Below are 24,368 nucleotides of genomic sequence, written 5' to 3'. Positions count from 1 at the left end.
TTTTACAAACATGAAAACTACTTTAACTGAAACATAATTTTAGCAAAACCTCCCAAAAATTTACACTGTCACACTATTTGTTTAGCTTTTTATTAATTTAACATTAAAAATAAAACTAATCATTAATTTGTATTTTATTACAAAACATTGTAACAAAACTATAGACTAACATTTTGACTAAACAGATAACTGAAGTAGTATTTGTACTAGTAAATTCATTTTTTGTTTTAAGTAAAATGTTATTTTACTTATAATATTTCATGATTTTAACTAATAATTTGAGTTAAACTAATCTTGAGCATTTTAATCAAAATAATTGAAACATAATAAAGTTATTTACCTTTTTTTCTTTTCACAATTCCCTATAGAAACTGAGAAAAAACCTATTAGATAAATGTTTCATACAAAACTATTAGTTTTTTATTTTGTTTCTGCGTTACACATGCACGATACATAATCATAGTCATGATGTATGGTTTTTTTTGTTCTAATTGTAATTATACCGATTTACGTTATGCCAACACTTGCTATAAAGCGATAAAGTATGTTTTCAGAAAGTATTGAAATGTTCAAGTTTTTAATTTATAATAAATACATAATTTCAGGTAGGGACTTAAATAAATATAACTTTATTACCCCAACCACAACATTTTTATTGTTGAACGAGCCCCTGGCCATTTTGTACAATGTGCCTTTTAGTTTTCAATGTTTACATAGATAAAATCATGGTAGACGTCTACAAATGTAAAATACTGTATACGTTCTTTAGACACCTGTATAAGCTTACGGACGAAAAAAAAATCTATATTTATTAGCGCAAAAATACCTTGTTCGATAAACAGTATAATCGTTTTTGATATTTACTGTGTTTGTGCAGTAACTGTAGTGTCTATTATTTTGTCAAAAACAAATGTTTGAATAAACAATAATCTAAAACAATTTACCATAAAACTGGCTGTGTGCAAAGGATTAATTTATGTGATAGGTTTCATAAAGTTAAAATTGAATAGTCTTTAACATTACAAAAAAATAAAAAAATGTACATTATTTTGTTGTGTTTAACGTATTTTTGTATTTCAAAGGTAAATACTTATGATCAGGTAATTATAATTTTTCCAACATTATATTATGCATATTAACAAATCATCATTACTATTTTGTTTTTTTTTTTACATAAACATTTTTTTATGTGGAGCAATATTGACATATCTACTTGAACATTATTTTACTAAAAATTCATTTTTTTAAATTGTTTTACTGTTTTTTACCTAACCATTTTTTTTTTTTAGAAAAACAAACAGAATTTAAACATATTAATTTCTTTAGAATGCGTTATACAAACGTATTATGTCCTCGTAAAATATATTCACATTTTTTTAAAATAATAATTTTAACTTAAGTTTTCTACATTTGTAAAAGTAATCCAGGAAAATCAATAAGTTAAAAATAAACACATTTTTTAATTAGACAGAAAAAAATGTTTCCCTAGGTTTTATCTTTGTAGGTCAAATCCTCGCGAGACTCGTAAAATAATTTCAAAATATTTTTGAAGTAATTATGTTATAACTTGCTGAATTAAATTTAAACCAATTTTGAATTTTCGTTTTATAACTTTTCATACGATAGTGGAAATGTGCCGATCAATTTATTTAAAAATATTTATAAATGTGAATCACTAATAATATCATTGTAATTTAGCAAGTAAAAGATCTATACGATGCGATAAGAAGTGGTGATTCTTTTATTACTTTCGATAACATGCTGCGCTTTGTACATAGTGATGAACCAAGAGAAATTAGGCGCGTGCTAGCTTTTCACGGAACCCAGTTGGCAAATGGTAATCATGATGCTATTTTTTTATCATTTAATAACTCTAGAGGTAACATAATATTATGTAAGCTGATAACGAAAAGAATCTAAAAAAAAAGTAAAGTATGTGCATTAAATAATAGTTTAAGTACGACGGTAACAAAAAAAAAATAGTTTTAAACTCTAAAACATTATAATATTATGAAAAACTAAATCTTTCTAATACGTTTTTATAAAATTTGTGGTCATTTCTAGGTGAATTCATAATGGATTTTGAACAGTTTCTGAGGGCCGCAAATGGAGGTGACATACCAAAATTTCGCAGACAAGTAATGTTATATGGATTATGTTATATTAATTTATAATAATAAAAATCAACTTGTATAAAATTAGAATTGTTAGTGTAAAAATATTTAACCTACTTAATGTTAAAATTTATAATAAAATAAATCTGAACATTTATTTTATTTCAAATACATTTGCATAAATTATAGCTTTGTTAAGTTAGAAGTTTGAAGAATAGCATTTCATAAAGAATAAATATTACTGTAAAATAGTTTTGTATACAGTTTGTAGGTATTTAAAAACAATGTTTAGGTCATAAATGCTTTATATATAGCAATAATCCCAGATGGTTCAGACAGAGACTACATTATCCTCGACGACTTGGTTGAATACTACTGTGGAGAAAGATACCAGAAAACTAGAACTCAAATGGAAACAATTATGAATCAATTCGCAGAACCGATTGGTAAGTATGATTTTTAAATATCATTTATATTTAACCGCTATCGCATTTTGACTTTGGACACTAGGAAAGTTGGCATACATGTATATTATATTTTAGTAATTTATAAATTACATTTATGTTATGTTGGTTATTTTCAGATGGTGAAGAGTCACGACTATATTTCCCTAACTTTAGGCGTATACTAAACCTTGGTTTTCTTCCAGCGCCGCAGCGATGAAAATGCGTTACAGACGGTCGCCGATAAGATGTTATTTTAAAAGGAACGCTAATATGATTATACAAATTATTAAATTGTATTGAAACTTATAAATTATTTATTTATTTATGTATATAATAAGAGACTCAAGTTATACGTTTATTTGCCGTTTAATAGTATTAAACAATATATTAACATTGTTTAATAATGTCATTTAATTGAATAATTATAAAAATATACCTAAATAATATTTGCTATCGTTCATTTTTTTTATAAGCCCGACGGTGATATTCATTTTCTAGTATTAGGAAACGCCGGTTTTTAAAAAAACGGCAAATATTGTCAAAATCTTAATTAAAAACTAACAGTCTTGTGTACTCGAGCCTAAAATAATCCTAAACTAAATAAGGATGCTATACTATTACTCCATATTCTAATTTAGACCCAACTTGAAAATGCAAACAATAATTTTGCATTCCTTTTAAAAATAAGACCAGTTTCCACAGTTTTTAACTTAAAATTATAGCACACTTCAATTTTTTGAAAACAATTTTTGTTACAAACTTATGTGGTGTACTGTATACATGTATAAATATTATATGAAAATCGTTTCTAATGAAACAATAACAGCTTTTCTATACCTAATACGAAACACAATTAAACCACACCATTTGAGTGATGGATTAAAACGTTCCTGCAGTGTTAATAGTAGCTTAATTAAGTACAACTAAATTACTGCTTTTCTTTTTTTTTAAGTATTCATGCAGTAAAATAATGTAATGTAATGTAACGACAGTCGATAATAAAATGAGTAGTGACATTGGTAGTTTGACCTCTTTGGAATAAAATAAAAACAAAGTATTGATCTAAATAAATATTTCTTTTGGCCAATCTAATTTGTATTTATTCTTGTGCAGTTATCATAAAAACGATTATATTAGAATACGCACGAGCGGGATAGTTTTGAAAATATTGCTCGAAATACAGTAGTAGTAATTTATGCGAAAATGTTCTGTAATACATCTTGAACTTTTAAGTTGAAGCTTGGTGATTTTTTGTAAATTGATGCGACCACATAATATGTAAATATGTCATGTATACACCTTGTACTGTTCAAATTGCGGTATACGAACTTAATATAAGAATAGGTTACAAAATAATTAATTTGATCTAGGTACATATTTAATTTGTTCACTATTTATTCGCAACTGCACAACAGTCGACACGTGTACTGTATAGACGTCGTCGAGGTTGTCTGTATTAGTAGTACGTTTGCAAAGTGATTTCTTTCACATAGTTGTCGCCGTTGGTTCGAGAAACTATGTATTTTTATCATCAATAGTCTCATAAAATAAGAATTCACAATGGGTGGGCGAGTTGAGCCTCTGGCAGAAATAGGCGACAAATATGATCAAAGACGAATTTTCACGAATGGCTATGGGCGTCGTTATGAGTTTTTCTAAAAAATTTCAATTGTATGTAAAAGATTTGAAAATATTGAACAGATTTTATAGTACAATAACACGTGTATACATGGAATAATTTTAATAATCTACAATATATACGTTGTCTTGTTCGCATTTGAAGTCAATAATAATTATTGATCGTCATTATTTGCAGTTGAAAACTATTCGCAAGGTGAAAAACACCTGTTGTGATTTTGCAATGTAATAAAAAAAAAACGGGCGATGAGTCGAATAACGATAATTCCTATTTAACTCGTGGCTACAGATTTATAATGCGATGAACAATAATATTAATGTAAGTTATACAAGACAAAATAATTAGGTTGTAACCTTTAGTATATTTCTACAATTAATAATATATTTTTCTTGTATTCATTTAACACAATGAAATACTTTACGAGTTCTTAAAGTTTGTACAAAGCATTTCAGCAACCCAAATAAAAATATTTTAATTAAATATAAATTATACGTATACCAAAGTTTTTACCCTAGTTGCAAAACTAATAGGTAGTAGTTTAAAAAAATTATTAAAACTTGAGTGGAATATAATTTACCTTATTGGCAGACGAGTCAAACTACTCAAGTGGGAATATCCACAAATTGTGTAAATAGTGTTGATAGTAGTTTATTTAGGAATATTTATAACTTACTGTTGTATAAACAATTATATCATTTCAACGTAGGAAAAATGATTTAAAATAGTTAACACATAAATAAAAATATGGTAGTTGTCTGTTAATTTAGTTTTATGTAAACGCTTTTTAGATACCAATATTTTGCTTGGAGATGTAAAAAAAACACAAAACGAATAACTTTATGATGTTTCGTTTGACAAACTGTAGTTCGTTTAAATAAATAATAATTTCAATAAATTGTCTATAAAATCGGCTATTACTGATCATAGGAATCATTGTTGTGATCGATTTAAAAAGTTAAAAGTCTTACTTAATGCTTAATTAATCTAAAATAGTGCGAAAATATAATAATGAATACGACGTATATTTTTATATTATGTTTATCATTAAAATTTATTCCAAAAATAAAGTCTTATGATCCGGTAATTATATTTTTTTTGACTTATGCTTATTTCAAATCATTACTATTGTTATAAGGAACTAAGTAATTTTTTAAATATTAGTAACTAATACACTATAATGTTCGGTAAGCTAAACACACAGCATCAAACTTTATGAATTATCCTGGGGAAACTGATATCTTAAAAATAACTTTTTAATGTTAAATTAATCGACAAAAAAAATATACAAATTTCAAAAACAGCAAGTTTTTAAACATTTTACAAGTTGTATGATAGTGTCTTTATTTGTATTTAAGATGAGACTCGGGCGGGGGGAACTACTGTAGTTAGGGCACGCAAATAAATAATATATTTGTACGCACCTACCTCAATGTCTTATTTTGTCTACAAAATGAAACCACAATAACTCCAAAATTTCAAAAACTAATATCGACCAGTATTAAAAAATAAAATATAAGCTTAATCTAACATAGATTATAAACTAACTTACCGAATTATTAAAAAAATAGAAATACAATTTTACCGACGGATATTTTAACCGATATTGAAGTTTTATTTTATAACTTTTAATACGATTGTAAAAATATGCTAATCAATTAAGTTAAAAAAAAAAAAAAGAATTTATTTTTATTAATGGCTACTTTTATGTTTTACTATTGTTTTTAGGCAATAGAAGATCTATTTGAGAGGATACGTGGTGATGATGATTTAATTACCGAAGAACGAATGTTTTTTTATTTTCAGGGCAAAGATACAAGTGACATTGAGTTCATGATGACAGAATTTGGAACTCGTTATAGGAAAGGTAATCATAATGCAAATATTTGAGCTCTAAATGTAACATACTATATTGTACATGTTAAAGAAAAAAATCTAACTATAAAATGTGTAAATTTCAAACTGGGATTTCTAAGAAAATGTTAAAAAAAAAAAAAGAGATGAAAATTCGTAGAAAGTCCGAAAAACGGAAAATGATCTCATTTGTATACATAATTATTTGTACTATGTGCTATGTACTTATTTGTACTATGTTTATTACTGTGGTCGTTTTTTGTCTTTTCTATGAAATGTCCATACATGGTCAATATTAAATACTAGTATGAATTACCGCAAATAACAATAACAAAATAAACTCTTATAAACTGTACATTTTTTATTATAAAAAAATTTAATACTATATATTATGTAATACGTTCTTTTAAATTTACTTTTTATTGTGTGATGATATCTAGGTTCCAGATATTTTTACACGATGAATTTAGAGCAGTTATCGGCAGTTTCAAATGCAGGCTTCATACCGAAATTTTCTTTAAGCGTAATGTTTTAATAATTATGTTATTTATGATGATAAAATTAGGCACGCACAACAATAACTTCTGTAGGGGTAATAATGAATTAAACAGATGGAATATTCTTAAATTTACATTAAAAAGTAATGAAAAATTAATGACACCTTTTAACCTATGACTGCTATATTTTATGTCAATAGTTGTTGCTAGGAATTCTTGTACGACTACCGAAAGATAGTCTGTTTACTGGCCAGTATTTTACCAAACCAAGTAATTTAAAACCATATTCTGGGGTAGCTAGTCCCTCAAACCAGATAAGAACAGGATATCAACAAGAGATCAGAACAATCACAATAAATTATTTTACTATATGAACAATTTCTTTAGCTACCTAAACTAATGTAATCTTTAAATCAGAGTTATAATGAATCCTAATATTTATTTTATTATCAAAGTAATGACATAAAATATAGCTTTATTAATTTATAGGTGTCAGCTATAACGTTTTCTACTTTATTCTACGTTATTGGGAACATTTGTTTTATATCAATTTTGTAAAAGCTTAAAAAAATATTTTTAGCGGATTGAGGCTCAATTTGATGAAATAATCCCAGAAGATGAGGACAGAGACTATATTCTTCTTGGCGACTTGATTGTATACTATTGTGGACCAAGATACCAGAAAACTATAACTCAAATAGAAACAATTATGAATAGATACGCAGATGATTATGGTAAGCTTATTTTTATTAATTGCAATTAATACTCGTAATAATAATACATTTCATAAGTTTACGATTATAATCAAAGTATTTTTTTTATTTACTTAGTTTCACCTAAGAATTACCGTTACTATGTACTGTTTCCCTATTTATTCGGTTTATATTGTAACCAAATTCAACTTTATGTTTGTTTGTTAAACAAAGCATCGGGTGTGGATAATTCGACAAGTACAGCCATTCTGGTCTATATCGTTTATTTATCAAACAAATATTGCATTTGTTTTGCATACACTACAAATGGTGCATATTTATTCTTTAAATCTTAAATCTATTTCTGATAGCCATCCATCCTAGTCTTAGTACCGGCTAGCTGCTACTAAAATCCTTTGCACAATGTTGTTTAAAGTCTTTGTATCCGCCTTGCTCATCACACCTTGTCTACGTTTTTATTTAGTAAAATTAACGTGATCCATCACAATAACAAAAAACCTGTAATTAATTAATTTGTATTTCGATACACGGAAGTATGCTAAAAATTAGACTTAGACCGTTACTAACATGATTTCATCATACATTTTGATTTTTAACAGTTATTTCGATGATATATAATATTCTAGATTATAATCTATGGCAAAATAATGTTTTAGACTACTAGTTACAAAAATTCACAGTAATGTATAAGTACAAGTTACTTCAATTACAAATACCTAATAATTGAAAATTGTACAAGTTGTGAAGCTAAAGGTATGATCGAAACCTCCATCATATTTAACCACTCAAAGTTGGGTTATATTTGTATCATGTAAATATTTTAAAATTCACGGTTAATTAAAGTATTAAAATGCTAAAAATTGTATTAGCTATCATGTCTTTCACTGTAGGTATGTACTTAGTTAGAATGTAATAACAATCAACAATTTGATACTCAGAATGTCGGTAGACTTTTATTTAGTAAAATTTTGCAATAATTTTTTGTTATGTTGGTGATTTTCAGATGATGAACAGCGATTATATTTCTGGAACTTTAAGCTAGTCCTAAACCTTGATTTGCTTCCAGCTCCATCAGATTCAGTCAATGGTCAATAAGAAGATATTTTAAGAAAAACGCTAAAAACAATAATTAAAATTATTAAATTGTATTAAAACTAATAATATATTTACTCATCATAATTATAAAAAAATGAAGTGATAATATTATAACATGCTGTCTAATACTTACTTAGACATTGTTCTTTAATAGAATAAAAATTAAAATGTACCGTAATAAAATTTATTTTTTTATAAGACCGATGCTATTATTTATGGTCTAGTAATAAGCAAATACTGGGCCATTTAGAGGCCACCATTGTCGATTTTTTAATTTTATTATGGGATTCGACATATTTTGTCAAACGTTAACGATATTATTGATCTGGAATGAGTTTTTCCATTTCCACCTGCTGAAATAAGTATGTTCACTTGTTCAACTTGTGACTTAAATAAACGTGCCGTTTGGTTTGTGATTAGGTGTACTCTAAGTGTACACATTTTTAAACCTTCTATAATTGAAAAAGCTTCTCTTTTTAGACATGACCTAAAATAATGAAAACGTTGAATCATAGAATATTTTGATTCAGTTCCGTTAACTAATGAAGTGAACATGTTCTTAAATGCTGGGCATTTTTTATATTCTCCAGAAAAGGTAGGCAATGTCATGTCAGGTAAGTAATTGCCTTTTTCTGCACACAAAGTTTCATTTAACATCTCTGACATATTTTTTATAACGACGGTCATTCTGTTTCGATTGATTTGCTAAAATCTTCAATTAATTTATCTAGTTGCGCCATGATTTTAATGTATTTTTCTTAAAATTCCTCTCGTTCCTTTTAATTTTCTTCGACGTTGGCTATTTCAAGCTCATCAATTGCAGACTGAATGTGGTTAAACATTTCTTTTGTACACTTAATCTCTCCCGTATCTTACGCCTTTATTCATTTACACTCATAGCAGTCTTACTTGTTGTATTTATTACATTAATTGCATTAGTAAGCGCACCTTTTTGGTGTCGCATTTAGGAAAACTGTCCTGAGAGACTGATTGATCTTCGTTTTCTTAGTTGATCATGATCAATATTGCTTTACAATTCTAACTCAATAAAAATAATGGAGGTGCATGTAGAGAAAATTTAAAAACAATTATATATAGGTTTTTTTATTTTATACAAATACTTATAAAAATTGAAAATAATTTAAACGTATATAAAATAATAGAACTGAGATTGCTTTAAAAATTGAATTTAAAAAAATAAAATAAAATAATCATTATTAATTTAATTAATTTCCTTCTCGGTTGCCTTGTAAATTAAGGCATAGGCAACAAAACATGCATGAATGTCCTTATACGACATTGGTCAAAATGTAGAAGTTAATATGGTTTAAGGGGATTGCATGCGGTTGGTTTTGAAGTAGTTTTCTATAGGCAATATTTAAGAAAAAAGTGGTTTTAATCAATTTCGGTAATATCAATTAATTTACCGGTTAATTTGTATAAGCTTCATGGTATTATTTTGTCTATGAGTAAAAACCATTTTAGTTAATATAACATACACTTTTTGTTCAATCGCACAGGCTGAACCAGTGATCCTATAAGTAATCTGAAAACAGATTTGAATTTGTCATGAAGTTTACTTATTATCGGTCAGGGTACTTTTTTGATATCTTATTCTTACTATGTATAAAACACGTTTGAATATTATACAAAATTTCAAATTTTAAAATCAAATTTGGAAAAGGTTAATTAGTAATTATAGATATGTAAATTATAATAATTATAACAATTAAGATGAAGCCCCCGTTAAATTAATATCCACACTATTATATTGGTATAGCTTATGTATTTGCTTAGGTACAGTTTTAAATTACATCTTAATTGTATACTGTATTGTTAACTGATTCCTTAAAAAGCTATTTATTATTATATTTATATGTATACTTTGCGTTAGGGGTATTTAATATTTATAGGTAAATTGAAAATAATGTGGTTCTATAACTGTGTTGTAGTGCAACAAAATATCTGTTTTTCTGTTAGCACGTCAACTGCCACTCAAAACTTGTTTTCGTCCAGTCAACATGATATTTTAATTTGTCTTCTTTATTGCTTTTTAATAAAACGACTAAAATGTTATTATCTTATTGTTAGACTAACAATATGTACTTATTTCAAAAATAAAATATTTGTAGTTTACAGTCAAATAAATTATACGGAAAAAAAGGAATTTCCCTAAAATATATTACAAAGTCAAATTGTTGTAGGACACACTACAATATTATACTATTAGATACACGAGTTTTACTATATAGTTGTGTTTAATTTTTGTTTTCGGGCGCATAATCCTTAACAGCGCAAAATAAATGAAAGTTCTCGTCGAGTTTCTATGACAGTCAAGGTAGGACTATGGTCTTTAGATTTAAGACCCAGACATTCGGAAGCCTATAAACCATCACAGACCGTCAACGAGATCAGTGAAATACAAGAAAATATAATTTTACCTTTACTTATATATACTTAATATTATTCAATGACTATTCAATTACAAGGGTCCCGTCCTATCAATTCCGCTGATTCCGATTACGTTAGTGAATTTAATACGATGAAATGTACATATCTAATAATTTATGTAAAATATAAACGTACAGCACTGATAATGTTCAATTACAAACGATATTGTTAGTACTGTTTTTTTTTTTATTTAACCAAGTATTGTGTTATATAGATAGTATAGGTACTGCTGTATCTGTACTGTATTGTAAGTTAATAATTATAATCGGATTTTGTAAATAACGACCACAGAAAAGATAAACACCCAGCTTTCCTATAAGAAGTTTAAAGGCTAACGGAATAAGGCAATGAGAGATGACTTATAATATTATTATTATTATTATTATCATTATTATGGAACGTATATTATTCTGTTTAGAATTTATACAGAACAAAAGAGTAGGTGGCCAAATGCCACAGACATTCGAGTAGGAGAGACGGGCCTATAACGCGATAACGCCGACAGTAGACCGAAGAGAAGATGGTTTGCACACAAGCTATTGAAGTTTTGCCAAATAACTATCGTATACTTCCATTATATATATATATATATATATATATATAGTCAAAGTTAATTGCGCGAGAAAACTTTCAGCGATGTTCACATACACCCTGAGCGCGATCAACTTGTCTAGCAAAGAATTATATATATTAAATCCATTGGTAAATTGGTTTGGGTCTTTATTGGCAGGGACAAATGTAGTATTGCTGGTAAAATGTATTTTACCCAAAAACCAACCCTCATTGGCGTTCTCGAACATTAACATTTTGCGCGCGCGCGTGTGTGTGGGAATAAGGTAAAGGGGTTATATGTATTATACATGGAGAGTTGTGCATCATTCGAATAAAATAGTTTGTAAATGCTTGTTTCGAGTAATTAAATTTCGTATAAATCTCATATATTCTACATTTAGCAATTATATAAAACCAATAAATGTGGGAAGACAATTTTTTGTGCAAATACTTTTTCATTAGAATAATTTTCAAAATAATTATTCGAACAATAATAAAGTTGTACCGCATAACGACCACAGTCGAATCGAGTATATATTTTATGTAGTAACGTATGTGTCTCATTGCGATGCACAATCATAATAATGCCACTTAAGACGAATAGCTTCCTAATTATTTTGACGTACATGCGTCTCGTGTAGACAATTTTTTCGGGCTTGTACGCGACGGCTGACAAAACGATTCGAGGAGATCGCCGTAAGTTCGACGACCGAACATAAAGAAAATACACTAATCCGATCGTCAGCAGAACATCCGATTCAATACAGCAACCGTACCGAGTAATCGGCAAACGCCACGCGGTCTTACAAAGCGGATTCGAACTTAACAGGGTGTGTTTGCGTGTAAACCATTTCTGAGCGGAGTGCAAGAGAACGTCAAAGGAAAAGTCCTCGAGTGGGGCGGGTCGTCACGGTCGACAGTCTACCGCTTGCATTATTGACAGCAACCGATCGAACTCATCAGAGTGTCCTATGTACATAATGTACGATCCGTGTACAGCAGGGATCATCAAATATATGATTCACCGCTAACAATACTAATAATAATCACACTAATTGTCTTGTCAACCGTAGAAACCCCGATGGTGTTTACTGACCTAACCGCGGAGTCGTATTCTGAGTAATGCCAGAGATCACAACACGACAAAGAAACCCATCCAAAAACATGTATTGAAACTGTTGTTACACTCGACGACCATTAACAGTGTTCCCTAATACTAATGAGTACTGAGTATATTATTTTACCTTCAACAATCGTCAGCAATACTCGAGATGATATTTTATAAATGTTAATAATTATGCTATGGACACCCAATGATCACGGATTAACCATTAGAAATAAATGCGGTCAACTATTGTTAGATTTTTCGCCGATAACTATTGAATTTATTTACAATAATATTTTACCTTACCATATACATATATTCCGTTAACACGATTTGTATTGCATTAGAGCAAAAAATAAAATGAATTATATTTTAAATGTAAGATTATTTGAAATATTAGCGTTTATTGGGTTATCATTTATATTACAATATGTTGTTACTAATTTAAACTAAGCGATTCCTTGTATTCTGTTGTGTAATATAATATTGAATTTAATAGATCAAAAAGCCTCGCGAATACGTGTCAAACTAAATCTGTAAACTTGTGGGCTTAGCGCTATAATTACCAGCCATTATACGTTGCCGAACCTTTGATGTACGGCAATTAGAAAACAACTAAATATAACGTGCACAAAGGGCCAAGGGGGAGTGCTCTACACAGATTTTGAGTGGGGTCGACTCATTGTTCCTTTAATCTTTGGTAAGAGGTTCACTTTTCAATAGGAGAAAATCTTGACGGCACTACAATGACAGTCTACCGGTGTCAGCAAAAGGTATTCTAAGGGACTTGTAATTTTGAATAAATATCAATGGATCGGATTTGGGTTGATCGTGAATCTTATTTTTATGCCCCTCGTAGTAGTTAAATAAATACTAATTGGCCATTTCTCCGTTTGACAATAATCTAAAAATAAAGTTTTTTTCTAAAATCTCCCTCCTTTCTTTCGTATATTTGTCTATTGAGCATAATTGTAGGGAAATAATTGCACCAAAAGTAAGTCTTTATGTATCTACAAATTATACACGAATCTATTACAATATATAAATTAATCAAGTGGCCTTTTAGAAAACTAAAGTTGCTTATGATCACTAAATTTGGAAACGGTTAAAATATAATCAAAGTCGTCGAACGCTTCGATATGAGTATAATATAGATTTATTTTGGGTAATGTAAAGAATTTATATCGCGCTCGGCTTAGTCTGTGCCGGTGTGCCCGCCGTGTGTGAAAATAAAGGTTTGACACGGACATTCTACGACGTACGCCCCGGTATTAGCCTTTGGCGGTATTATTAATCTTGCCAAAAGGTATACCGATAGGAAATTCCGGGAGATCCGTACCGGCGGATAAGTGATTTTCCTCTGCGGCAAATAATAACGTATCAACCCTAAAGTAATATTCAATGTAATCCGGCAGATTAGCGTCGCTAAAGACGTTGGCGCGAACCGCCTCGATATACACGTTTATACTGCCGGCGCCAGTGAAGATGTTCGGAAATCCTTTCCCTCCCCCCCCCCGGGCCAGGTCTGGGAGCGAATAAGATAAAATACATATATATATATATATATATATACTTATATTCGGGTGAAATTAATTTAAGCAATAAATATTTTATGACCGTACTCAAACGGTTTTTAAACGTAATAATAATATTGTCTTATCGGCTTAAACACGTCACCCCGTTTACGACCTGGAAATAACATTGAAAAAAAAAGGGGGGTACTCGCACCCCCTCCCCCTTCGCTATACCGCTATGCGTTTTGAGAAATCTACAGGGCTCGAGTCGCGAGTCGAAAACTTAGAGTCCCGATAACAATCGGCACTGCGCACGAACATGGTACATTGAATTGGTATAGGTATATTATATATTATTTATTTAAGTGCCTATCTCTCGGTTTATTGTGGAACATATAATATAGGTAAGTTCACAATACATTACTACTATGTACGGCTTGAAATAATATGTCCGTGTTTGTTATGACTGTTCTAAAAATGAACGTTATATCGAATTCAATGTCCGTTTATCATAATACAGCCGAGTTATTCTAGTAAAACGCGTACATGCATAAAATACTTACAAATGAAGATCACATCCAACGTGACGGAAGTACAAAACCAGTCAGTTAAAAAATAAAACCCGGGTGTGTGGGTTTGTGGTTTAACTGTTTTACAAAGTCCCGGCCGGCGCCGCGCCGTCGAACAAAATTGATATTACTATTTTGTCCTTTTCGCAATGTGTAACCGTCGTCGTTCGTACTTCTGTGAAGCAGTTTGGAAAATAAATATCCGTGTGAAACCACTGCAGCCGGTTAATAACGGTGTACACATGAAAGACAAAGAGAACAAATCATCGACGAATAGAGAAATGATGGAAACGGAGAAGTTTCGATTTGGCCCGTTCGTCTCGCGCGATTGAAGTTTCTAGCACTCGAGGTGAGCAAATGTAATTTTAGGTTGGCCGGCAAACTAAATTGCTTGACCCGTGTGCAACGTCAGCCGAAGGGGAAGGAACACTTGGTGTAGAAATCACAAAACCCGAAATCGATACCTCTCAAAACGCTATTTAACCTTCAGCAGCTATTCTGTCCCGATCCTCGGTTGTACTGAACGTTATTGGCATCCGTCGAAGTGAAAAAAAAAAAACGACATTTGCCATTCGTTAAAAGAAAACCAACTCCTCAAGTGCATTTTTAAACATTGCCGTTGAACAACGCTGGGTTTTTTGTGGAACAAAGACATAGCCGCTCGGCAACAGCAGCTAATCTCAGTCATTACACGTCACTAGTTTTGGCATTTGCATTTTGGATCAAACTTTTGGTTCGTGGAATTTTTCAAGTTGATTATTGACATTATCATTATGTTTAATAATGTTCTACTGGAGTGTTACCAAAACGAACAACAGACTTGTGCTCACGCGAGTAAGTTGGTAATGCGTATTGCTCGTGGCTTTGGATTTATGTTATAAATTACTTGGCACCAACATATTAGATGGTATCGAAATGATAGTAAAAATGATTTAATTTTATTAAGTATTTGTGTCGACTAGAGCTGTTGTTCGCGTTCGACGCCTCGAGCCTCCGATTGGAGCGTTCTAAAAATTTCAAAGAAATTATTTTCATTACGTTCATGTTAGAAAATCAATTACGAATATATAAGCATAAAACATATTGTAATAAAAAAATTGCAACATAATAAAACAAAAACGCAATAATATGTTGTTTTTATTGTTGTTGCGTGTTTTATGTACGAAAACAAACTATTAATAATAAAAATAGACGTATCAAACGGCTTAGTCGTAAAACACTAAGTTTCCGGAAAATCCATAGCATCTTGGTCTTCCAATGTGTATAATAAATACACGATATATATCCTGGCTTTTGGTACCAGCAAGCAAGTTTTTTAAAATTTTTAAAACAAATTGCTACATTTTATTGGACACTACAACTATTTTCCTATCGGATTCTTATTAACGTCTTGGCAAAATATGCAAACACTGCACCGCAATAAAACATAGAGCATATTTAGCTAGTTATAAATATCGTTTAAAAGTTTTCCCATGAAAGTGTATTACTATAATGCACTAATTTCGAGTAAAGTTAAAAATTAATGCGCTAGGTAATTTAAAGCTAATGGGATTGTTAGCAACTAGTTAATGCTCATAAAACTAATGAAATATAGTTTATTTAACTGTAGTGAAATAGTCGGTGTATATATTTTCAAGAAAATTATAAAAGTTTTTTAAAGAAATATAATTTTTAAACCACCATTACAGAACATAGCAAAAGGGGTTTTATTACTGTTATTTAGTCGACTGAAAGCGTTGGTGTTTTCTACATTAGTTAAAGTAAACAAATTTAAGTTTCATATATCTTAATTGTATTATTACTATATTAATAAAATGGTTTAAATATTGAATATAAGGAATCGATTAACATTGTATATGGTTTATAAGATTATTGACATCGATGGAATCGTATCAGGTTCAATGGCTTTATTTGTTTTCAAAATTGGATTTTTAAGTGTTCAAAAAGACTAATATAATACACACGGAATTCTAGTCGAGATATTTATGTTTTATATTTTATTCTAGTAGAAATAGTATTTCATCTGGCGACAAAGTGAATATTATCAAATTTGCGAAGGCTCAACGGTTAACATATCATAGGAAAAGTTGCGGCAGTGCCGCATGAATATGCAACAGCAAAATACATTACAATGTACAATTGTACAGTTATTTGGAGAGGTGAGGTGTGATTTGAAAATCCGGTCAATCACAATTACACATTTACACGAAAATGCTCGATACGAACGGGGAGATTTAAAAATATTTTACGAGCGATTCACAATCTGGGGTTTAAACTTGGGTCGTTCAAACGCAATTATCACACCTAAAACCCGTTCTTATTTCATATATATATGTCAAAAAAATATTAGTGCGTTGAATTTGTGTACGTATTTGATTGATTGTACACTTTGAGTGCGACTAATTTTTTGGTTTACGTACAAAAAAACGGCTCCCAGGCAAAAAAAAAAAACCAAATTCATTAGACGCTTGGCTATGCGTTTCGAACGGTTGAAACTTTTTCGATTTAGATCCGTGTCCGATTTTTTCCAAGCAACGATCGGTCAACGACCACAATCCGATTTTTCGGGCCGGAATAATTGGTCAGAGTGTATGTGTGTGTGTGTGTTTGTGGTACGACGACAAAAAATAAAACTGCACGCGACGTAAAAACGAAGTATAAAAAAAAGCAATAAACCGTGACGTTGATGGGGTTAAAGTAGTAAATTACGTTGTTTTCCAGTCGATTCGGCAAAAAGCTAGGCCCGTGCCGGATTGGTGAAAATAAACGTGAAAACTCTAGCTGATGTATAAATAAAAAAAAAAAGTAGGGTCTTGAGTAATTTTCGCAGCAACGACGGCCGGGTTTCATAACGCGGCTATTACTACTACTAGTACACACTTCTGTCCGCTGAATTACACAGTGCGTTTGAAGAATTCGCCCGTTGTCATTTGGGGGTGTGTGCAATTTTTATTATATACATATATAGGGTTGAGAAGCGGCGTGTATGTGCAAAGTCGGATTGACATAAAACAAAAAAACACTTGGCGGTTTTATGTGTCTCTAAGATTATATTGCGGCGTCGACCATCACGACCGAACGGTTCGGCGAACCAGACAATTATTAATCCCTCGCGTCCGTTTCCGTCGACCTTTTTCCCCACCGAAGTCCCTCGTCTACTGTTTGTGTGCTATATAAACCGCCGACAGCATTCCCTAGCAGCACAAACCTAATGAGAGTCCCGGGGACGGCCAAAGGTGGTCTGGAAAGCCCGTATGATAATTCCGAAATTTAATTTTTATTATTTTTTTTAATATTGTAAATTTTTTATCTGTTTTTAATCTAAAAACAAATCCTGTTTTATAGCAATATCTTTGTTGGGGAGTTTGAAACTTCTGATTTATCCCAGACCCGGCATATTGTATTGTAATCATTTTTTTTTTTTTAATAAAATAGGAACATATTGAACGGGGAAAGTAATTTTTTTTTTTTAATGATCGTATCGCATGGACGTTTGCAAAGTTCCGTCGCCTTTGACGGCCCTGCTGCGGATTCAAATCGAGGAGGGGGGGGGTGTGGTGAAAGGAGAGTCTCTTCTATAATACACACTATATATATATATATATATATATATACCTGCCCCGTCATTAAATCGGCCTAACCGTCGCAGTTTTAGCTTGTCAACTCTCGTCGAACCCCGGAAGATTTATATGCTCGATCGCTATCGTTTCGGCACTTTTAAGCCGCCATGGCTCTTGAATTATATAGGTATACATTTTTGTAATATGTGCCCATGAGTGCCCGCGAAAACTGGGATTATCGACATTCTGCGTTTCGGTTTGGGATTTTCAAAAATCTGAACATCAGAATTTTGTCCGATTCTGTCGACAAGCTTAAAATAAAACTTATTTCTCGATAGCAGAGGTACTATAAAACTAATAGATGATTAAAAAAAATAAAAAATAGTATAATGGAAAAGATAGCTACAGAAACATTTTTACAATTTCATGCGTACCGTCTGCATCGCCTAATGGAATTATTCACAACACTGCTCCTGAAATAGGCGACAGCTTCAGTACTTAACATTAAAACTCGTATTTCGGTCCATTAATGCAAATTGTATTTCCGTTCTCATTCCTTGCGTAATGTACATAAAGCTGTTGTAAAGGCTTTTTAGATTTTATTTTCTCTAGACTCTTGACAGAGAACTCATAGTCATAAGCAAAACGCACTTACCGTCTTGATGATTTTAATTTTACCCGCTTTTTTCCACTCGGTACCTTAAGATTATTCTTGGTAAAAAATAGAATTTTCTACTATAAGTTTTTTTTATTGCAATTTGGAAGTTGCACAATAAAGTATCTAATTTTGTAAAGTGGCTAATAATATTGTAAGTGTATACTTATGTATGTATTTGATCTTTAAAGCTGCTCTAAGGAAGAAATTTGGTAATTATAGCTACTGTTTTTGAGTAATTTGTAAAATATTACAAAATATAACTTTACATTAGTGTTAATTTGTTTAATATTTAATACATTTTTTTTATTTCTATTTGACTTTGTTTTTTTTTTTGTACCCACTTAAACAATTTCTTATGCTGTATTAAGTCATATTATATGCGTATAACGAATGTATTTAAATTTTGTTGAAAATTGTTTTGAGTTTTTTTTTTAACTAACTTTAACCTAATGTATCTCGACAGTACGGCGATTATTTTACAATAAAGAATGGCTTGGTTTTTTTTCTTTACTAAAAACAAATAACATTAAGGTATCATTATTTATTCCATATATTTTCTTAAGTGTCCGGGTCAAATAAAAATATATTTAAATTGGTTTTTGTTTACAACCAAACACGGTTCGGCGTTTCGATTTATTAAAAGTTATTTTCACTTTCTTAAAAGGCGAAAAACTTGTAAATAATAATATAAACTTGTTTCATAGTCTGATGAATAAGAAATCTTGGTATATCAGTATTAAGCGTTTAAGACACTGACCTAAAATAAAATAATAGTTCACCCCTTTAAATCATAACGTAATTAGGGCACTGTTGGATATCTGTACTTAACGTAATAACCGATGGTCACGCTATTTTCGGATTGTAATGCAAATTGCTTACATCAATCATAATTATTATCTAATCGATATGACACAAACAATTTAACAACAAGCACGATGTTGCTGAGCTAAAATAACTAATAACACATAGTTCAAAGCATTAAGACTTATGTTGTAGAATAACGTTTCATTGGGTAAGGCGGAAACGGTCAACAGCAAAGTTGTGTGGAAGAGGAGCTCATGGCTTAAATATACTAGGTTAATGCATATCCCTACTTTATTATATTATCATTTCATAAAATGACAGCTTAAGGATACATCGTTGTTTTTTTGATAAATTTATACTACATTACACCTTTATAAAATACATGAATTTAATTGGCTGACCCTTACGCTGCCATTTTGTTTTCATCATGGAAATTTTCGATGAAGAGGGGTTAGAGATGCAATACACTTGCAAATAACTTGTATAGAATAAAAAATTGTATCTGTGATGGTTTTCGGGAATTACACTAACAGCAGGAGCATTAGACCGGTTGAGATGATTTGGAAATGTTAAAGAAAGTAAAGACATTGAGCCTTTGAGGTGCGGAAAGATCGAAAACAAAGTGGATGGATGGTGTAGCTAGACAAATAGTAAACTGTGGACTGAGAGGATTTGGTCGGTCCAAACTGTTTTACATGGTATAAAGCGAAAATATGAAAAAGAATAAGAGTAAAAAGTCAATATTTTCAGAGACAAAAATCAATAAAAATATTTATTAAAACATCTTTTGGTTAAATAGTACAGTCATTTCCCATTTGTGTACTGTTATTGGTTTTGTGTTGGAATTTTCAACAACAACGCCATGACATATTTTATACATATATATATATATATATATACACATTATCATATTAATTGTTATTATACTTATGCATTAATTTGCAAGCGGTCTTTGGGTGGACGGAAGATTAAAAACATTTAACCCGTTGGCCGTTTCATCAAAATTAATACCCACAGAAATGTATTTGTGTATATAAAAAATACAAATATATATATATGTATAGTCTGAACTCGCAATAACTGTGCAATCGTCTAGCCATTCATTTTCTCTTTGCATAATCCGGTCGGATCCGCCGCCGCATTTAGCAATTCCGTTGGTCCTCGCCTCGCCCTCAAAAAAATAATATTTTATAATATATACATGTATAAGGTAAAAAATATGGACCAGGGGAAGGTAGGAAGGGGGTTTTGGAGAGAGAGACGAGAGAGATAAATCTGTCGGGCGTTTAAGCCGTGGCGTACAAACGGCCGGCGTTTACTTAACATAAAGATAATAACTCAGCGAGAGCAACACAACGACGGGGTAAGTGGGGCTGGGCCGGAAACGGAAGCGATACATTCGGAAGTCTGAGTAGTTCGGTGGAGTCGACCGGTGACCGAGGAGATGATAGTTTCCGGTCATTAGCCATTTAAATGGCGATTACGGTAAAGCTATTTGTGGGTAAGGGGGTGACGACGAGAGCTGACGAGCGAAGGCCTTTAAATTTACTCGATACATTGAGTTTTCAGGCAGACTAAAAAAAAAAAAACACAATTTTTTTTCCTTCAGACCTTCCGGATATTTGCTAACACATCTGTCGGTCCATCGACGGTTGTTCACACAGGTTTGCACGTTTAATCCGTCCGTGTGTCGGTCACGCACGTCCGGTCGAACCGAGTGAAAATATTTTATTATATAATATAATAATAATAATTATTACTATCACATAGGACCGGCCGGTCAGGTCGGGGTGAGCTTTAATAACTGCTGTGTGGGTGTGTATTTGTACAAAAGGGCTGTAAAAAAAAAAAAACAGCGTAATTCCTATGCGATTACTACGGCGGAGTCTAGCGTGAGCGAAAACACGGTAGAAACTGTTATAAACACCGGTCAACAGCTGCTATAATACCGGCTAATATACAAGTCTAATAATATACCTACCGTACGTTAAACAGACGATAAAAAGGCATCGAAGTAAAAAAAAAACTATCAATAATAATATAACAGTAATGAATGCGTTAATAAAATGCCTACAAAATTATATTATTAAAATATAACGATAATATGGATTTCTGGTATCTTAGCAACATTGTATACAATAATAAAAAATCGTTTTCGTTTGAGCACAGTAAGAATCGGATAATGAACGAGAGACTCCTCATGTATATGCAAAGGCAGCATACTTTGAAGCCCCGTTCTCTTGTCGAGTTAAGTCTTGTGAGACGGTTGCCGCGTGCACGCGTTAGATATAATCCTTAAATCTCGTACAACGCCCTCGTCCCTCTTATTTCTTTACCTTATCCCGAACAGGCGGTGTCGGCCACACTATACGGCTCCTGTTTGTGTTCTCTCTATCCATCTCAAGCAGGTATATCGTTTACATCTCTTTTGTCCCACTCGCTGTGAGAGTTTAATTAAATCATAAACCGCTGTGGGAAACGTTAGTCAAAACTGTCTTGACTGTACATTTTTTTTCTTTTTGAACGAATCAAATTTCGGTCATTATTTTTCACTTTGTAATTATCATAAACTGTCTTGAGTTGACAATTTTAAAATCGTCGCTCCAAAACCGAGTTGATCAAACCCGGCCGGTTGTTTATTTAACAGCGTTGTGTCTTGGCATGTTTTCATAATACGGTTAAGTGTATTCTGTTGTGGTTTCTTCGGTTTGCCCTAACGCTATTGTAACACGTCGTTGTTTGCGTGTCTAAGTTTATCTATATTATTGCCAATCAAATATCGTCCGGGTACCCTATGATAACTGTTTAGTATGCAACGGCGCTTGTTCACGGGTAATTTCCCATCGGTATCAATCGTAAGCCCATTCTCGCGGAACAAATAGGTTTTATTTGGGTATTCTTTTTACCTCTTTTAACCTGTTCTGATTTACGCGCGGCAAAATCATAAATTACCCGCAAAAAAGAAATAAAGAGCTCGGAATTTTCTTTTTTTTTTTACTACACTTTTATACATCAGCTGTATATCACGCATACTTATTGGATTTGGCTTTCCTTTATCGGCCGGTCGGCTCCTCCGAGCGGTTTCGATCCGCCTTTTTCAGCGCACTGTCGATATTTTTCTTTTTGCGTTTATTCCTCGTGTATCCTTATCGGCTTATCTCCGACCGTTCTCCTTTGCATCCTCTCCCTATTTTTTTTTTTTTTTGCAAAACGATATTCTGGACCACTAGGTTCATTATACACACACACACAGGCTGAGACGGTATTTAAATGCCGAGCGGCGGTACCCGAGGGCGCGTGGCGAAAAAAATATAAATAAATGGAAAAACTTTTAAAATAATTTCCATATTATTATTCTTAGCTACGCGGTATTACTCTAATATTCGAACACGCGAAGTTACTTTCTTTTTTATTTTAATACGTACAAACACCACGGGGAGGTATTATTAAACAATACGGCAATACCGGCAGTTAATTCGGTCGAGCGAAGCAATTGGTATAATAATAAAAGTTTTTTTTTTCAAGCATGTTCCAAACAAATTCCGTTTTCCATTTATTTTTAGTACGTATAAATACACACAAAATAATATCGTGGTCGTAACATGACCAGCTACCGTGTATGCTGCTTAGACGTTTCTGGGAAGTATAAATTTCCGTCCGGTTAAACCTCGGTAGGTAAGAAGAAACCATTGAAACCACACTTCAGCGTTCAGTTGCTGGTAAAGCATATATATATATACTTCATTTTTAATAAATATTATTTATATAGTAAACGATAATGATACGTGACAGATTTGGACTTTAGAGCCAAAACAGATCTGTGCAAAACTACAAAAATTAAAACATAAAAAATCAGTAGTTGGCTATTGCGCCAATAGCGGAAAAGGAAAGTAAACCAGCTAATTAGGATTTGGGAAAAATCGGAAATTAAGTTAAGGTTAAATTAAGACAAATTATGTAGTTATGAAAACAAAAGTTAAAAAACATACTAAAAACAAAAATGTTTAATAACACTATACAACAAAATGTGGTCTTCTTTTGCAATAAGAATCTTAATACAGTTATTATTCGGGATTTGTTTCAATTAGTCTTTAGCACGCCTAGTTTCTTTTAAATCTTCTCCGACAGGTTATCGAAAAAACACAGTTTAACCGTATTTTCAGCTTGTTTTGTACGTTTGAACGATTTTCTACAATTTATTTCAAATAGAGTTTTGATATTCTTTGTATCAATATATATATATATATATATTACTGAATTCATAACACAGCTCTCAGAATAAAATGTATAGAATTTTTAATAGATGTTATAAATGGCTCGTTGCGAATTGATGATACCATAAGTGTCGAGCAAAATCAATTTCACTTGCTGGACAAAATATGACAACAAAGCTGAAATAATTATTGTACAGCGGGTAGGTGGTGGTGCCACGGCGGTGTATTTACTTTAGAATGTACTCCGATCACGCACTACTTTAACCGTCTTATGACCTATTCTCGCCTTGTCTTGACCGCCGACGTAATAATTTATAGTATTTAATTTCGTTCATATTTATTGCGGTTGTTATTAAAACCGTAAGTGAATGAAAACCCCGTATGAACTTTGGATAAACACACTACGTTTTTAATAATCTTTTTCCTCCGGCGCCGTGACCGGAATTCTTTACAACAACCGATATTGAGCTTAACGGCGGCGTCTCTTCGGCACACCTACAAGTCCAATATATTAAAAAATAACGGTCGCGTCTCAGATGATTAATAAAAACCCATTACAAACAACGTTTTGCCATCGAAAACTGTT

The 24,368-nt window shown here is 31.5% G+C and overlaps 3 protein-coding genes across 9 annotated transcripts in view; 2 read left to right on the top strand and 1 right to left on the bottom strand.

The window, feature by feature from the left end:
- The window catches only part of LOC126834411 (uncharacterized), a 133,873-nt gene that overhangs the window by 20,045 nt on the left and 89,460 nt on the right, over positions 1-24,368 (bottom strand). Inside the window, exon 1 of one of the 5 annotated variants that reach the window (XM_050566306.1) lies at positions 14,541-14,643. The exons of the other annotated variants lie outside the window; for them this stretch is intronic. The gene's annotated coding sequence lies outside the window, so the exon portion shown is untranslated. Of the gene's footprint in view, positions 1-14,540; positions 14,644-24,368 lie in introns of those variants that run through there. 5 annotated transcript variants of the gene reach the window in all.
- Positions 865-2,966, top strand: LOC126834415 (uncharacterized). Of its 2 annotated transcripts, none has more exons than XM_050566313.1 (5): positions 865-1,100; positions 1,699-1,837; positions 2,065-2,138; positions 2,407-2,560; positions 2,698-2,965. In XM_050566313.1, exons 1-5 carry the CDS (start codon positions 1,038-1,040, stop codon positions 2,775-2,777), a joined length of 510 nt encoding a protein of 169 aa, XP_050422270.1. In that variant the 5' UTR covers positions 865-1,037; the 3' UTR covers positions 2,778-2,965. The 2 variants fall into 2 exon arrangements, with proteins under 2 accessions (XP_050422270.1, XP_050422271.1); XM_050566314.1 differs by lacking the exon at positions 865-1,100 and adding an exon at positions 1,457-1,551 and having other exon boundaries at positions 2,698-2,966.
- Positions 4,968-8,553, top strand: LOC126834413 (uncharacterized). 2 transcript variants are annotated; one of them, XM_050566312.1, is made up of 5 exons: positions 4,968-5,279; positions 6,003-6,063; positions 6,491-6,573; positions 7,128-7,281; positions 8,264-8,553. In XM_050566312.1, the coding sequence occupies exons 1-5, from the start codon at positions 5,208-5,210 to the stop codon at positions 8,353-8,355; spliced, it is 462 nt and encodes a 153-aa protein (XP_050422269.1). In that variant the 5' UTR covers positions 4,968-5,207; the 3' UTR covers positions 8,356-8,553. The 2 variants fall into 2 exon arrangements, with proteins under 2 accessions (XP_050422269.1, XP_050422268.1); XM_050566311.1 differs by having other exon boundaries at positions 4,976-5,279; positions 5,925-6,063.

The sequence above is a fragment of the Adelges cooleyi genome, unplaced genomic scaffold, assembly GCF_023614345.1.
Source record: "Adelges cooleyi isolate 19-005CV unplaced genomic scaffold, UGA_ACOO_1.1 ACOO_flye_CR_arks_rails_tigmint_CR_PRNA_21, whole genome shotgun sequence".
Classification (NCBI taxonomy): domain Eukaryota; kingdom Metazoa; phylum Arthropoda; class Insecta; order Hemiptera; family Adelgidae; genus Adelges; species Adelges cooleyi.
The sequence above is the reverse complement of the archived record's forward strand: the minus strand, read 5'-3'. Positions and strand labels throughout refer to the sequence as shown.

What these genes read in the sequence shown, in the direction of transcription:
- LOC126834415 (XM_050566313.1), top strand. Translation starts at nt 1,038, where the DNA reads ATGTACATTATTTTGTTGTGTTTAACGTATTTTTGTATTTCAAAGGTA. An exon ending in AGGTAAATACTTATGATCAG is followed by an intron (nt 1,101 to 1,698) that starts GTAATTATAATT and finishes ATTGTAATTTAG; the next exon opens with CAAGTAAAAGATCTATACGA. An exon ending in TACCAAAATTTCGCAGACAA is followed by an intron (nt 2,139 to 2,406) that starts GTAATGTTATAT and finishes AACAATGTTTAG; the next exon opens with GTCATAAATGCTTTATATAT.
- LOC126834413 (XM_050566311.1), top strand. Translation starts at nt 5,208, where the DNA reads ATGAATACGACGTATATTTTTATATTATGTTTATCATTAAAATTTATT. An exon ending in TACCGAAATTTTCTTTAAGC is followed by an intron (nt 6,574 to 7,127) that starts GTAATGTTTTAA and finishes AAATATTTTTAG; the next exon opens with CGGATTGAGGCTCAATTTGA. An exon ending in TAGATACGCAGATGATTATG is followed by an intron (nt 7,282 to 8,263) that starts GTAAGCTTATTT and finishes GGTGATTTTCAG; the next exon opens with ATGATGAACAGCGATTATAT.